General features: G+C 38.9%; 1 protein-coding gene across 6 annotated transcripts in view; it reads left to right on the forward strand.

Moving 5' to 3' along the window:
* LOC127635359 (disco-interacting protein 2 homolog C) overlaps positions 1–15,796 on the forward strand; it is a 154,451-nt gene that overhangs the window by 82,841 nt on the left and 55,814 nt on the right. For 3 of the 6 annotated variants that reach the window (XM_052115332.1, XM_052115334.1, XM_052115338.1), the window contains 5 exons: positions 3,990–4,100; positions 7,293–7,418; positions 7,865–8,074; positions 10,024–10,149; positions 14,169–14,303. In XM_052115332.1, coding sequence (XP_051971292.1) covers positions 3,990–4,100; positions 7,293–7,418; positions 7,865–8,074; positions 10,024–10,149; positions 14,169–14,303 — 708 coding nt within the window. Of the gene's footprint in view, positions 1–3,989; positions 4,101–7,292; positions 7,419–7,828; positions 8,075–10,023; positions 10,150–11,509; positions 11,702–14,168; positions 14,304–15,796 lie in introns of those variants that run through there. The other 3 variants (XM_052115333.1, XM_052115335.1, XM_052115336.1) reach the window with 3 other exon arrangements.

Below are 15,796 nucleotides of genomic sequence, written 5' to 3' on the forward strand. Positions count from 1 at the left end.
TAGTTTGTCTTTTTCCTCCTTTTAAAATCTTATTTGTAAAGCGAGGCCATCTGTAACCCAGCCCAGCCCCAGAGTTAATCAGTCTATTTGCTCATTTGTTCTTCAGTGCTGGTTTAAAATGAGCTGATAAGTTACTGTGGGCACCAGAATTAAGAGGCTTCTTCAATCTCTATTCAAGAGATTCATAAAAGGGGCTTAGAAGTTCCTTCGCTCTTTCCACTGAACTAAAACAACCCCTTCTTAAGAGGTATTTTTCAGGAATATCAGTAAAATATTTTTATTAAAGTTCAGTGTTGAAATGTTCAGTTTCTTTTCACTTCTTGGATTCAAATGATGGGTCACGATAGTCGACTAGTCTTCCAACAACCACCAAGTCAATTATTGAGATTTTATTTATTTTTGAACACTCTCATCATTTACTCACCATGTGTGTACACCCTGAATGTATCTTAAATATAAGTGTTTTTTGTATATAAGTGGATTTCTTTCTCTTGGTTATACTTCTGCGAGTGCAGTAAAGACAAAATATACTTATATTCAAGATCTATTCTCTTATATGTTGCTTCTCAGCGAATGCATCTTTTATTTTTTTTATATTTGTATTTTTAATATTATATTCAACATTCTCAGATAATAATTTTTTCTCCTGCAGTATAGCTGCAAAAGAAAATGTACATTGTTTTAAAGCAGTTTTAGGTATTTATATTGGAAAACAAGCCAAAAAAAAAAATCAAATCATAAACTTATTTTGTTGCAGTGTATGATGTGGTGAAGTCTACCCTCTCTTACCTTTCTGTTCACTTCAGTCCATCTTTAACTCACAAAATAAAACAATCTCCCTCTTATTAATAAAGCTGCATACAGAAATGCCCAGTGACATATATTATGATTCAATAAGTCGCAAGCCATCGCATTATAATCTAGCTGCATTAAGCATGTGAGCTCGAGGGACGAGCGTCCCCGTGACAGAGTGTGCATCAGACGGGTTCAGTGTCAATCTCTCGGAACATTTGCTCAACTCATAGAAGAGGCACTGAACGCACAGAGAAATGCCAGTTTTGGAATTTGAAGTTATTGCCATGACCTGCTGCCGTATTATTTGAACTTAATATAATTTAATTTAATAAAGCTATAACACATTAAATATAACTGCATTTAAGATGTAACGCCGGGGTGTTTCCTTTAAAGATGTTTAGAGTGCATCTGGACTGTGAGCTGTGTAATCATTACAGTTTAATGTGATCCCATGTTACGTTAAATGTGATCAAACGACTATTCGACAACGGCATTTTTTGTCGACAATTTTTTGATTGTCAATGAATGGAGTGGTGGTGGCGTAGTGGGCTAAAGCACATAACTGGTAATCAGAAGGTTGCTGGTTCGATCCCCACTGCCACCACCATTGTGTCCTTGAGCAAGGCGCTTAACTCCAGGTTGCTCCGGGGGGATTGTCCCTGTAATAAGTGCACTGTACGTCGCTTTGGATAAAAGTGTCTGCCAAATGCATAAATGTAAATGTCTGCCAAATGCTAAATTTAATGTTGACTTACCGTTTCAGCCCTACTCTGTAGGCCCATTCAGTGCAAGTGAAGGGTCCAAATATCACATAAAGGCATCATAAAAGTAACTCCTGTGGTTGAATCAGTGTATTCTGAAGCAATCCAATCAATTTTGTGTGAGACGACCAAAATGTAATTTCCTTTTCACTATAAATCTTGACAGTAGGCTATTTTGCGATCTTTATTTCAAGCTCAACTACACTTCCTATAGCTTCCTATAGCGGTGAGTAAACGATAAAATTATTTTCATTTTTGGGTAACCTATCCCTTCAAGTGCACGGAAGGTGAATACTTGAGTCTCTGCTCCTAAAGTGTCTCCAGATTCAGACTGTTAGATGGCATTAGCCTGAACTTTAAAAGCATGCTGCCATCATTAAAATGAAGAGCTCAGCCAAGTAATTGCTCATTTTTTCTTTGGTATCCAAGAACATTAGAATGTCTTACAAGGTTAGTGCTGCTTTTATAGTTTGGGAAGAATTTATGTAACTTTTGAAGGTTTTTGATTTGGGATCGGTGTGTCTGGCTGCATTGTTGATGAGCGCAGCTTTTGTTGCCATAGCAACAGGCAGCCTGCACATTCCCAGTCTGTCTCCCGGTAAAAAAATATATGACATCATGCTCAGGCACAAAGCGTGTATCGTAGACTGTGGTGTGAACAGCGGCATGTGCCAGACAACCCACGAGACGTATGAGATCATGCGGGAACCAGTGTTCTTTAACAGTCCTGTGATGGAATTAACACATTTTTAACGATCAATCAGTGACTATTAGGTTGTTGTTATTTTTTTTTACAGTGTTTTCTAGTTTCAGTTTACCTAAAATGATATTCTGTCATGTACTCACCCGAAAGGAGATGTTAGGCAGAATATTAGCCTAAGTCAACATTTAGTTTTATTGTGTGGAAAAAAGATGCAGTTGAAGTGAATGGTGACTGAGGCTAACATTTTGCCTAACATCTCACAAAAAGTAATATGGGTTTGAAATAACATAATGGTTGGTGAATGATTGTATAGGTTTAAATATATACTATGTATATTAAACTATAACTTTAATTTATGGTGTTTAGTTATTTATTTTAGATAGCGTAAACATTTTCCTCAATTAAACGGACATTGGTGTGGAATTGCATGCCATTTCTCCGTCACTGCCTTTGAACGACAGTCTTACTTCGATGTTAACCCAATCAAGATTGCTTGGTGACTAATACCCTGGGTTTTAAAGTTTGTAGTAGGAGGGAGACAGTGAGTTCATTGTACTTGAGTCATTGCAGTTGCAGAAAGGTACCATCACATCCTCTTCTGCATGAGCTGGTGCATGATTCCGACTTAACCCGCTGTCTCACCTTCTGCCTTATTGAATGAATAAATCCGCCTGCGGATGTCTTTGGCTGTGGCAGCACGAGGCCAAAATTGATTTCTCCGGCCTGCCCGCTGAGCTCTTGGCTGAAGCATCAAGCGCAACCTGGGCCATCTCACGTGTCCCTAAATCTGGTAGAAAGAGCAGAGCTGCACTAAGCTCTCCCCTGAACCCAAGACAAAGAATGACAGAACAGAGATGGCTCATCAGATGTGATTCATATAGCAGATCAATCAACTGCTTTATATGCCTGGACATAAATATTTTATCTACTCTCAATTAGGGATTTTGGGCGGGTATCGATAGCCAGTATGTATTTTTTATGTTTATGGCTTTGTGGTTTACAGATATCATACAGTATGTTGAGCAATATGTTTGCAGATATGGCAAGTCTATTCAATTATTTGTTTTTTTTGTTCAGTTTTATTTAGTTTTGTTTCATTTGGTGTTTTTGTTTTCTTTTTGTTTAATTTTTCTATGTTTTTTACTTGCTTTTGTTTTATTCAATGTTTTATTAGTTTTGCTTGCTTTTGTTTTTATATGTTGTTTTGTTTCTTTTTTGTTTTAGGCTATTACATTTTTTTGTTTTGCTTTATGGTTTGTTTGTTTTACTTTTGTATGTTGTTTTTGTTTTATTCTATTTTTGTTTTGTTTATTGTATATATGTATTTTAAATCTTTTACTTCTAGTGAAATCCAAAATCAAAACCTAATGTATTGTAGAAAAGTTTTGACTTGACAGCACACTGTTGGTGCCATGTGTCCCTACTCTTAATTACTGCAACATCAGAGAGAACCAACCACTTACATTTATCATCCGAAGGGGTGAGAGATAAAAAGAGACAAAAAAGAGGATGACAACATGTCAGAAAGAAAGGCTACAGTAAACTTGCAATGAGACAATGGAGAAGGTTGTTAAGGACAAATTGAAAGTGGGAAATGCTGATTAAAAACAGGTTGCAATGTTTCTCATTGCTTGTTGTCTGTGAATGATAAAGAGTCACAGACAGAGATGTATGACGTGTATCTTTAATAAATGTAATTGTCCCTCTCTTGCTCTTTTTATGTCCTTCAGGGTTTGAGGCATCTATGGCACACGAGCGCCGGCCACCGATGGCACACTCCTCCGCTTCACGATACCACCGCAGACGCTCCTCCGGCACCCGTGATGAACGTTACCGCTCAGGTGAGTCGGCGCTAGTGCTCAGCCGGGGGTTTGAGATTATTCCAGCAGTATCAGTAATTGATCCCATATAATTCTTACGTAAGAGTTTTATTCACCCTTTGCTACATTGAAAGCACTACAACTACACATTCTATGATGCTTTTTCTTGTGAATTTCATAGTTTGTTTTATGTACAGTAATTTCAAATCAGATGATTGCAACACACACCAAAAAAGTTGAAACGGGGGCAATTTCAGACTAATAACAATTTGACGAGTTAAAATAACAAGACAATGCGAAACAGGAGATGTTAAACGGGTGAGTCAATCGTGTCAAAGTACTGTATACTGTATAAGGAGCCTCCAAACACAGCCTAGTCCTTCAAGAGCAAGGATCATTCGAGACTTGTCAATTTACCAACAGATGCTTCAGCAAATAATCCAGCACTTTGAGAACAATGTTCCCCAAAGACAAATTGGAAGGATTTTGGGCATCTCAGTGCGTAAAGGCTAGGATGAAAACCACTTCTGAATGCATGTGATCTCTGATCCCTCAGATGTCACTGTCTTAAAAAACGGTATTAATCTGTAATAGATATCATGAACATGGTCCACAACATCCACAGATGCAAGTTATGACTTTACTATGCAAAGCAGAAGCCATAAATCAACACTGTCTCTGGGCTCGGTCTCATCTTAGATGGAAATTAGAACAGTGGAACCATATTCTTTGGTCTGATGTGTCCACAATTCAAATAGTTTTGAAAAACACAGCCATTGTGTTCACTAGACCAAAGAGGAAAAGGACCATCCAAGCTGTTATTAGCATCAGGTCCAAAAGTCAGTGTCTGTATGGGCCAGGGGTGTGTCTGTGCGCATGGCATGGGTAACTCTCACATCTTTGAGAACACCATAAATGCAGACAGATATGTAAAAATTTTTGAGCAGCATATACTGCCATTCAGCACCATCTTTTCCAGAGACATCCCTGCATTTTCAGCTTCATTGGCCTGCTTGCATTCTCTAATTGAGAATGTGTGGCGTATTATGAAGCACACCATACAGCAATGAAGAACCTGTTCAATTGTGCATCCTGCATAAGGGATTAATGGGGGAAAATTCCACTTTTTAAACATAACAAACTTGTGTCTTCAGTGCCTAAATGCTAATAATGTTATTAGAATTTTTTTTATGTTTCACAGTGGTAAACACTTGACTGTCCCAATGTTTTTGGAGCGTGTTGCAATCATCTGATTTGTAATTACTGAGCATTAAAATATATATATATATATATATATTTTTTTTTTTTTCACAAGGTAAAACATCATATATTGTTTAGTTGTTGTGCTTTCAATATAGCAAAAGGTGAATATAATTTACGAATCACTTGTAAATTATATATTTTTTTATTAGGATTTTTCATACTGTCCCAACTTTTTCAGAATTGGGTTTGTAACATCGATTCTCAGTCTGTTTACCTTAAAGTGAAGTGTGTGATACCTGCACCACGAGCGTCACAAATGGAATTGAAAAATTACAGTTTTCAAACAAGTTTCCCAAACACTCCCTCATCTAACATTGGTCAGTCAAATAGATGGTCCCACCCCAAAATCACTCCATTGCTTAAACTATTGTTGCTAATTCTGGCTAGTCAAACAGCTCAAATAAACAGAACAATGTTTTGATTTCGCCACAATCTCTACACATTTTGGGCAAATCAGCCTACTAATGGCTTACTTATACTTGTCTCTGCACATTAAGCTGGGATAGAGGAAAGTACATTTATTTTTAACATGAAAAAATTACATGCTACAGTTTCAAAATGTCTTGTATCTAAGTCAGTACATGAATTATCATGTGATTGTTTGTGTGTGAGTTTATGGATTCTTTAGCTCTGAATATTTCACTATCATCTTCCTTCCGGGCAAATATACAAATATTGATAAATGCTAAATTTTTGTTAGAGATTTATCTGTTTGGAGCTGGAGTTATATCACTGGCTTATTAAAATTATATATGTCTTTTTCCTGTCTCTGTATTTTCTATAGACAACCACACATAAAATATAGAAAGATAATTGAAGAATTTTTTTTTTTTTTAATTAAGGTTTTATGATTTATAGTAGATTTCTTATTCTTTTCTCAACCATAAATTCTCATTGGTTTATTTGGATAGATTGGAGTAATGCAAAAAAGCACATACCTGGCCTGACACAGCCTAGCATTCAGCCGTAACAGCAGCCATAGTTTTTTACTTTATTAATGCTAGTATTGCGGAAATTGTACACTTCACCTTTAAATTTGTGGCAAGTTCTGTTTCAAGTATTGTGCTGACAGACTATAAATACTGTTGGAATGAAAAATAGCTTCATTGCACCACGTCCTGTCAGGATCAGCTCTGGCTGTGCAAAACTTCTTGCCGTTAAGATAGAGTGATGCCACTGTAGTGACATTTAGTTCATAAGTGTGTTGATGAATATGGTGTTCTGGATCTCATTAGAGAGTCCAAATAACAGCTTGGATTATTAGAGGCTGTGACTCTGCCAATGCCGAGGGTACAAGCTACAGTCAACCATGGTGTCATCACACACAAACTGAGATGAGTCAGTTTTGTAAGATCACAGAAGGGCTGGAGGTGGTGGCTTTGCTCTCGTCACACACTCTCATGACCATTTTTGCCACTGAGACTTAATGTAAACAACAGCTTGGGGGTCAACAGCCACTTAAAGGAACAAGTCACCCAAAAATTAAATCTCTCCCATGTTGTTCCAAACCAGTATGCTGTTATTTTTTCATGAAACATGAAAGAAGAGATCTTTGAAGAATCTTTATGTAACTTTTGCCATTTAACTACAGTTAATGACCAAAAAAGGATTAAAAACATGATAAAAGTAGTCCATATTACTTTATCCCGAGTCTTCTGAAGCCATATGCTGTCTTTTTGGCTGGAACATGCTGGAATATAAATTGTTATTCACTGATAATCTTCATCTCAGTTGAAGCTCTCCTGCATGACGGCTCAAATTTTGGTCTGTTCCTCATATAAAGCTATCGAATGACTTCAGAAGACAAACAACATACGAACAACGATTTTGTCATGTTTTTTGTGTCTTTTTTTAGCTTTTCAATTGCTGTTGTTGCGTGGCAAGAGCTGTGTAAAGATTGGTTTGATTTTCCACTCTGTTTTTTCATATATTTTTGTCTTTTTTCTTTAGATGTCCACACAGAAGCAGTTCAGGCAGCACTGGCCAAACACAAGGAGAGGAAGATGGCTGTTCCCATGCCGTCCAAACGGCGATCTCTAGTAGTACAGACCTCGATGGATGCCTACACCCCTCCAGGTGAGCTTCACACCTGATTCTTAATCATCGCTTTATTTAAAGTCAACATGAATTAAAAATTGACCCAATTAACTTTCTTAATACACATTCCTGGTTTTATTGTGAATGATTAATTTGTGCATGTTTCATTAAAATGTAAAACATTTGCGCCACCTCTAAAATAACTTTCATTTTTAATTATTTTACAGCTGACATCACCTAGGCTATAAAATAATGTTAACCAATATCCAAATAGCTATTTTGCCATTGTTTTGCACCCCCCACACACACACTCCTATTGAGTAGTAAGACATTTTTACAATGTAAAGTAAAATGTAATGTTGGTTGCGAATGCCAATTCATGTTGACTTTATTCACACTTGTCCACCTTCTGGGCTGAGTGTTGAGTGGGTCTGAGTGACTCTCACTAGGCCTCTCCCCCCTCTCCTCTCTGCCCCCCCTGACAGACACCTCATCCTGCTCGGAGGAGGAGGGCGGCCAGGGTGAGGGTACCCCCACCTCCAGCCAGGGCAGTGTCAGCATGGAGCACTGGATCAGCCGGGCCATCCACCAGGGTTCCACCACCTCCTCCTCCTCTTCTTCGACACAGAGTGGGGGCAGCGGAGCAACGGGACGCCTGGCCGACGTCCTTGCTCAAACGCATGTTGGCAAATCAGGTAATGCCCACTCAGCAATCCTCACCTCGCTCCTTCAGCCAATCACTCCCACACTTCCTGCCATGCTTCTAAACCTCGCCTCCCTCACCTATGTGTTCTTTCCACACCTTCTTTGGTCCTTATCGTATGTTCTTTTGTTGAGCCACACTAGCTGCCATTAAAGGGATAGTTCACCCCAAAATTTTAATTCTCTCATCATTTACTCACCATCGTGCCATTTTTTGTTTACCCTCACCCCCACCCCTATTTAACTTTAAACCTAATAAATTAATGTAATAGATTTTTGGAAAGTAATCTTAGTTTTATTGAAAAATTTAATTTGTAAAAATAAACATTTGCAAAAAATGCAATAGTTTATTTTTGTGTGGTGGGGCCAATGAAAACATAAGGATGGCATTTGGGCTGTTACAAATCGCAAGGAATTACAAATAACTACTGGCCTGACAGGGCTGGCAGAAAAAAAATCTTATTGTGTCAACACAGAACCACTAACACATTCCCGCTTTTGTCTGTTTAAATTAATTCAGATTAGCCTGTGCTGCACAGATGTTAAATCTATCCTGCCAGCTGATTTAAAATGTAAACAGAGTATGCAGCTGGAAAAGGGAAGCGTATTACAACCACTTTCCTCTCCTCCACTCAGAGGCTGAAGAAAGAAAGACACCTTATTTTCAAAAACCTCACGACCTTCTGTATCCAGGGGGCTTAAAGTTGTGGACTGTGGCAAAGTGATGAACTCCAGTGTATAAATAGAGCTATGATGTGATGTACGAGAGCCCCGTGGTGCAGTTTAATGCATGCAGAAAGGAACTCATCTCTTGCACACTGTCCTGTATACCTTTGTTACCATTTTATTCCCCTCACGGTATAGTTTTCTTTCTCATTGCCTTACCTCTGTTTCCTGTTCCTGTATCATCTTTCTGTAGTCATACTTTCCTTCCTTCTACTCTGGGTTCCCAATCACTCTGCCCTTTTTTGTTTCTCACTTTCAACTCTTTTATTTTCTCTTAGATTCTGCTCTTCACTTCCTCTTTGAACCTCCCACTTGACAGTGTTATGGTACCATCTAAAAGCAGACAACCAACCTCAAGAGAGGTGGTCCTTTTCAGAGAGCTCTCAGAACATTGTTATTTCATATTTTGGAACGCTGCGAGGATGATTATCATCTTTCTGGGACAAGCATTTTAATACACTTTCTTTCTGCTTTGGAACACAAAAGGAGATTTAGTGCAGATTGGCACTTTGCTCTTCATGGAAATGGAGACTGTCAAGCTCCAAAATGCCTAAAAAACCCCCCCCACCAGAATAGTAGTCCATATGACACACATGCACTACTGTATATTCCAAGTTTTCAGATGCCATACGAAAGCTCTGTATGAGGAAAAGACAAAACATTTTGTTGTTATTCACTGAAAATCTTCCCCTTTGCTGTAGTTCTCAAATCTCATTTTTACGTGCATTAAATTCAAACATGACGCAGTGCATCTTTATGCACCATACTTGAATTGAATAAGATTTGATAGCTACGATGGAGGGAAAGATTTTCAGCAAATAACGATTTGAACATCTTGAAATGTATTACCATTTTAAATGCACATCTTTACAAACATATATTTCTCTCCTGGACCAGGAACTTTGATTAGTGCATCCAAGGTTGTTTTTGCTCCCAATTGCTGTCCTCTTTTCTCATATTTGTATTTCGCGAGTTCCATAGTGTATTTGCGAGAAACATGGCAGTGTGGGTATTCCTGTGGGAACGCTCAGTCATTCCCACCTCCCCCTCCCCTGTCCCCTTCCATGAAAGATGTCAGAGTGCTCGCTACTCTGTCGGGAACATGGCACCGTCCATGCTCTTCTCATCAGCCCCTTCCCTCTTGCCCATTCATGCCTGTGGTTAGAGAAGTGGATGGCTCTAAGGCTCTGGTTCTCCCCCTCCCTTTCCTATCCAGGGCCGATTGCTCACCTCTCGTTGAAGAGGAAAACTATGCTCGGTGTAGCGGAGAATGGAAACTCGCTGAGACGCTCCTGTGAGTTCGGATCAGATCTACTTTGGCCACCGCCCTTGGAGTCGGAGGGTCAGTATTAACCCCCCCACAAACACACTCCCTTACGTCCTGAAATTCCCTCCATCATTTGAACATCAAGACCACCATCTCTTTGTCCTCCATGTGATTCTTTAAGGAGTGTGGTGCCAAAGGGGCCCCTCAATGTTTGTGTTTGGTTGCGTGATGTGACTTTGGTGTTCCTTCAAAAAAAAAAAAAAAAACAGTCTGACCAGCTTCAATGTTCCTGAAACCCCTCTAAACCAGCTTAAAGGGTTAGTTTACTCAAATGAAAATGCTGTTATTATTTACTCACGCTCATGCTTTTCTAAAATTTTATGAACCTCTTTCTTCTGTGAAACACAAGTGTCTGGCATACAATGAAACTGAGTGGTGACTCATGACAACAGTCCTGAGATACTGTTTCTGTTGTTGTATTCTGAGATATGGTCTATTTGTGAATAGTAACTGTTTACCTTTCGTGTTTTCTAAATATAGTGTTTTATTCAATTATAAAGTGGCAAATGCTGGTTTTTCAGTCTGCTTTTAGATGCTTTGTCCATTCTTTGTCTGTTTGTGCCTACCATGATATTCATTCCTGGTCTTGTGTCCTCAACTGTCAACATGTTGTACTACTTGTGTATTATCTGTTAAATATGCATGATTATGGTGGATAAATGTCGTGAGTTGTGTTGTGTTTAGTGTTTTCTCAAAATTGGAGCATTTTCCTCAGAACACAGTCACATATTGGCGGAATGATAAATTGCTATTCACTGACTCATTTCACTACAAATTGTACTAGACTTTTCTGAACAGTACTTACAGCAAAACTGTTCTCATTTTAATACAATGATTAATGAAGGTATTAGGGATAAGTGTGTGACAACAAAACCCTTTGAAAAGATTCAGGAAAGCCAACGCTAGTTTTTCTTATCTGTCTCTGCCGAGTAGAAGGGTTCTGTCTGTCAGGTTGCATTGACACAAGGGGTCTTCGTGTCTCAGTGACTCAGATTTGCCAGCAGGTTGCTTGTTCTAAGCACTCATGTGACATAAACGTCATTTTTATTTGTCCTCCTACAAGCACCTCAGGGCATTGGGGGAACTCCTTTCCAGCACATTATGTTTCACAGAAGTGAAGAGATGGTGAGGGAGAGAGAGGGTGAGAGAAAGATAGAGAGAATTTAGGTTTGGTTTATTTTCAGGCTGTTACGTAAAGCCTCTAGCTGCTGGGTGTTTTCTCTTTAACGTATCCCTGATGATTGAGGCATTAGATGAAGGAGGGAGGCAGAAGATGTGGCAGGAGGCGAAGCAGGAGACAAGGCAGGGCTGGGAGGCAGGGGACGAGGCAAAGAGAGAGGAGATGAGGCAGGAGGCGAGCAGTGCTGGGGAGTAACTAACTAAAAGTAGCAAGTCTAGCGAAGCTACTAGCTTTACGTTTTTAGTAGTCTGACAGTAATTAAGCAATTTTTACCATAGAGTGTGCCTTGCCCCATCTGCCGGCTGGTCATCCCCACCTTCCTGGACCTGGGAGTTGCACTTTGTTCATCATGATTCTCTGATTGGTGGATTATCCCCAGGATCATGGGTAGTATACAACAGAAATTCCACTATTAAACAGGATTTGTTTTAAATGAAGATGATGCAGACTGATATTTTCAATAGATGTTGATTAATAGCCTCATGGTAGGTCTGTATTTAAAGGTTTACAAGTTATCTTTAAAAGTCTATTGCCCAATGGAGAAAGTAAATGGGATTTTTACTTCCAGAACCTGACTGTTGCACTCTATTGTTCTTTAATTTGATCTTATCAAAACGTGATGTTTAGATCAGAATTCTCAATTATTTTAGTTGAGTACCTGTTATAACTGAACTTCAGGTATGTGGTCCTCACATTGTTATACTTGCATGTTTATATCATGCACACTGACTGAAGAAGTTCCATGAAGTACTTGTGTATTTAAGTATGTATGTTTGCATTTATTCGATAGAAGGATTATTTTCTTTCAAAGCTGCACGGAAAAAATGTAAACCCTAGCATTAGCACAGCTGTTTATTGACAGGTGAGTAGGCGGTGCTTTGCTGCTATTGGAATGCATTCGACCAGATTAACATTTACTCAATGAGCCCAATGTGGCCACATGCGTTTTCAACCTCTTGTGGTTGAAGCAGACACATCTCAAAACATTTTGGACCCTTTTTACACCTGGCTTGAGCGTCATCCTATTTGAAACAATTTATCCAAAACATGTTAAAATCACGTATAAATGAGCCCAATACGTTATGAATCAAGGCAGGGAGGGCGGAGTCGAGGTAAGGAAGTAGAGGATGAGACAAAGAGGTAGAACTGCGGCAGGGAGGCAGAAAATGAGGCCAAAAACAAGACAAGGAAGTAAGAGTCGAGGCAGAGCAGGAGTGGAGATGCAGTCAGGTTAAAATAGTGCCTGTGATCGGTGAACGTCCAGACCAGGAGTTGTACCATCCCTTAGTCACCCTCCGTCACAAACCCTTTCTGTGCTCGGCACGATTCCTCTCTGACAGGAGGCATCTCTATCTCACACATGCACACTACAACTAGTGACAGCTTGACTTTTCTCTCTCAGATATATGACTAATGTTTCTTTCTATATTTATACATATTTATTTATTTAATCTATATGAAGTCAGTCAAATGACTCAATGCTCTGAGTGATTAATGGTGAAATGCTGCTTTAAATGAACTGTGCTATATAAAGTATTGCACAGAAATACACCATCTAGTTTTGAGATTAATGTGTCATATAAGACTCATGGTCTTTCTTGTAGTTTTGCATTGAAGACCATCTATGTTGAACTAAGACTAAGTAGCTGAATGCCTCTGACTCCTTTGTCCTTGTTAACAATGGATGTTTATTTAGAGCCATTTTGGGTGTTTAATGGAGGAGGAGAAATAGAGCTGCCTCTTTGGCATTCTCCTAGTTTTTTAGTGTCGAAATTACATGCAGGCAGTTATTTCTCTCCTCTAGCTGCTGGGTGTTTTCTCTTTAACTTATCCCTGATGATTGAGGCAGTAGATGAAGGAGGGAGGCAGAAGATGGGGAGTAACTAACTAAAAGTAGCAAGTCTAGAGACGCTACTAGCTTTATGTTTTTAGTAATCTGCTTTAATAACTTTAATTAAGCTATTTTTACAGACTTATCCACTGACTTCTGCCATTTGAGTCCTTTTGTGTCCTCTTCTGATTGAATAGTTTTGGGGGCTTTTTTCCCCATTACAAATTGTATCAGCATAAACATTTGAGTGAAATGTTTAATCCGATAATTAACATACATTTCTGATTATTTGATGAGTGACTTAGAAATAGTACAGAAAATTAAATATTTCTTATGATTGATATTTTTTGGTTTTCTTTGTGGTCTCAGACTTTTAGACCCAACTGTTGGTAAATTACATTGATTTACTCAACGTTAGACAGCATGAGCTTCCTAGTAATATCATAACGGTGATATGTAGCGGCCAAGGGCACTGAATGTGAAAGAGACATTTCAGGAGCGACATTAATGCAGGCCGAGCTGAGGAGAATGAGAAAGAGGCCACAGACAGCTGAGAATTTATGATCGGAGAGGGAGGGAGAACGGCGAGAGAGGCCCAGTGGACTCACCGACTGGAAGTAAAAGGAACTGTAATTAAAGAGAGGATGATAAAGCTCCTCTTTGTTTTTGTGTTCTGTCCGTCTCTCTGAGACACATGCATGTTTTCCTCAAAATCACTTCCTGTCTGTCTCCTCCCGCCCTTTTCTGTTTTAAAGTGTAGACAATGTGCTAAGTGTGTCAGGGCTCTTTGTCAATGCCAGGTAGGGTGAATTCCCTACCACAATATCCAGCTTTAGCTTCTAGCTGTGTTTTGGAACATAGTAGTTGGTTTATTGTGGGGCAAAATTGGTCATTAGCTGGTCCAAGTTGGTAGGGACCATTTTGGACCAGCAACATACCAGTTGTAAACCAACTACCATGTTTCAGTAGGGATGAACCTCCTCTTATCCTGTGTTTTGCTCCTCCTCGTCTTCCCAAACCCAGAGAATCATTCGGCCCCTCCAGACGTTACCACCTACACCTCTGAACATTCTGCTCAGGTGGAGAGGCCACATGTGTCCACCGTGCCCAGAACCACACCCAAATATGGCAACGCCAAACTCATGGAGACCGGAGATGGTAAGGATATAGAACAATGTGTTTTTGTTTCCAAAACCGTTTTAAGTTTGAAAATTAAGTTAACAGTTTCCAAACGTCACTGTTTTCCGAAGCATTCTGTAATGGAGAGGATTTTCGAAATGTTCCATTTTCAGAGTTTTTGGGAAATAAAAACAGTGTTCTAGTGAGGCTAAGATGCGTAAATGTTGGGAAATTTACCCGAAATTTTCCCAAAGGCGTAAATATTTTAAAACAAAAACGGATTAGTGCGGACATGGTCTAAATCTGACAAAACCTCACTTTGATGGTATCCTCAAATGTTAAAATTATTCAGAAATAATGTGAGTAATCTTTTATTTATTTTTATTGATTTTTTATTTGTTTAATGCAATTGGGGTTAGTCTGTAGTGATTACAATTAGCTTTATATGAAACAATAGAAGTCTAGGTTACCTTGACCCTAAAAATTATTTGGACACTTAAGATAAAAAATGCATTAGATACATAGCAAGTGTGATCTCCTAACAAATGATGCTCGTCTTTTTCTCAGAACTAACTTGACCTTTCTGAGCCATTTTTTTCCAATGACTTTTTTCAACTGGAACTGGTAGTTTTTTAGTCAATGTGTGAAGTCACGTCATGTACGAATCCACTTAATTTTTTAAATGATGTGAAGATGTGAAGAGTAATTTGAGGTTAAGTGCCTTGCAAAATTGGTGATACTGTAGCTCATAAATCACCCCTTGAAGGGTTTGAACCTATGACCCTCCAGTTACCACCCTAGATCTTTAAGCACAAGGTCACAGCTGCTCCAATTAGGGCCATGGGGGCATCTCTAAAATAATAATACAAATAATAAAATAACTTGGCATCGTTTTCCATTAAATAGTGTTCCCTTATTACAACATAACCTGTCTATTGTTTTCCATGTTATACACTATATGTGTATTATCAAAATGTTTACCTATGTAATGTCCAGTGCATGTTGCATAACTTGAAGTTGAAAATTGTACAGTGTATAACAACAAAAGCGCTGCTGGTGATAGACAGCTCACTTCACAGGACCTGATATTATTGTTGATTGGTCCTTTGCGATGAAGCTGTGATTTAGGGCATTGATCCCACTCTTATATTATTAGACTTCAATTTGATCTCTAGAGGATGCCCTTGTTGGCAGCATTGGACTGCATCTGTCAGAGGCATTAATCAATAATGTTTGTAAAATTGATTTGTTAAGGGTAAGATGAAAATTGAGGTGTTGGAAAAGGATGTAAACACAACAGCAGGGAGGAGAAACATCTTCATCTTGCACATTCAGCCATCCATCTAATCTGTTTATGGCCAGTCCTTTAACTCTTTCCCCGCCAAACACAGAATTTTCCGGGTATCCGTGTTTTAGGTGGTATACGGTAAGGAAGACCCGCACGCATGTTTTGAAAGAGTAAGCAACTCTTTGATCAAAGAAACAGACTGCGATCATCTCAAACGTGAAGTGGAACACCATACTAATACTAA

Source organism: Xyrauchen texanus, chromosome 42, assembly GCF_025860055.1.
Source record: "Xyrauchen texanus isolate HMW12.3.18 chromosome 42, RBS_HiC_50CHRs, whole genome shotgun sequence".
In the NCBI taxonomy this organism is placed as follows: Eukaryota; Metazoa; Chordata; class Actinopteri; order Cypriniformes; family Catostomidae; genus Xyrauchen; species Xyrauchen texanus.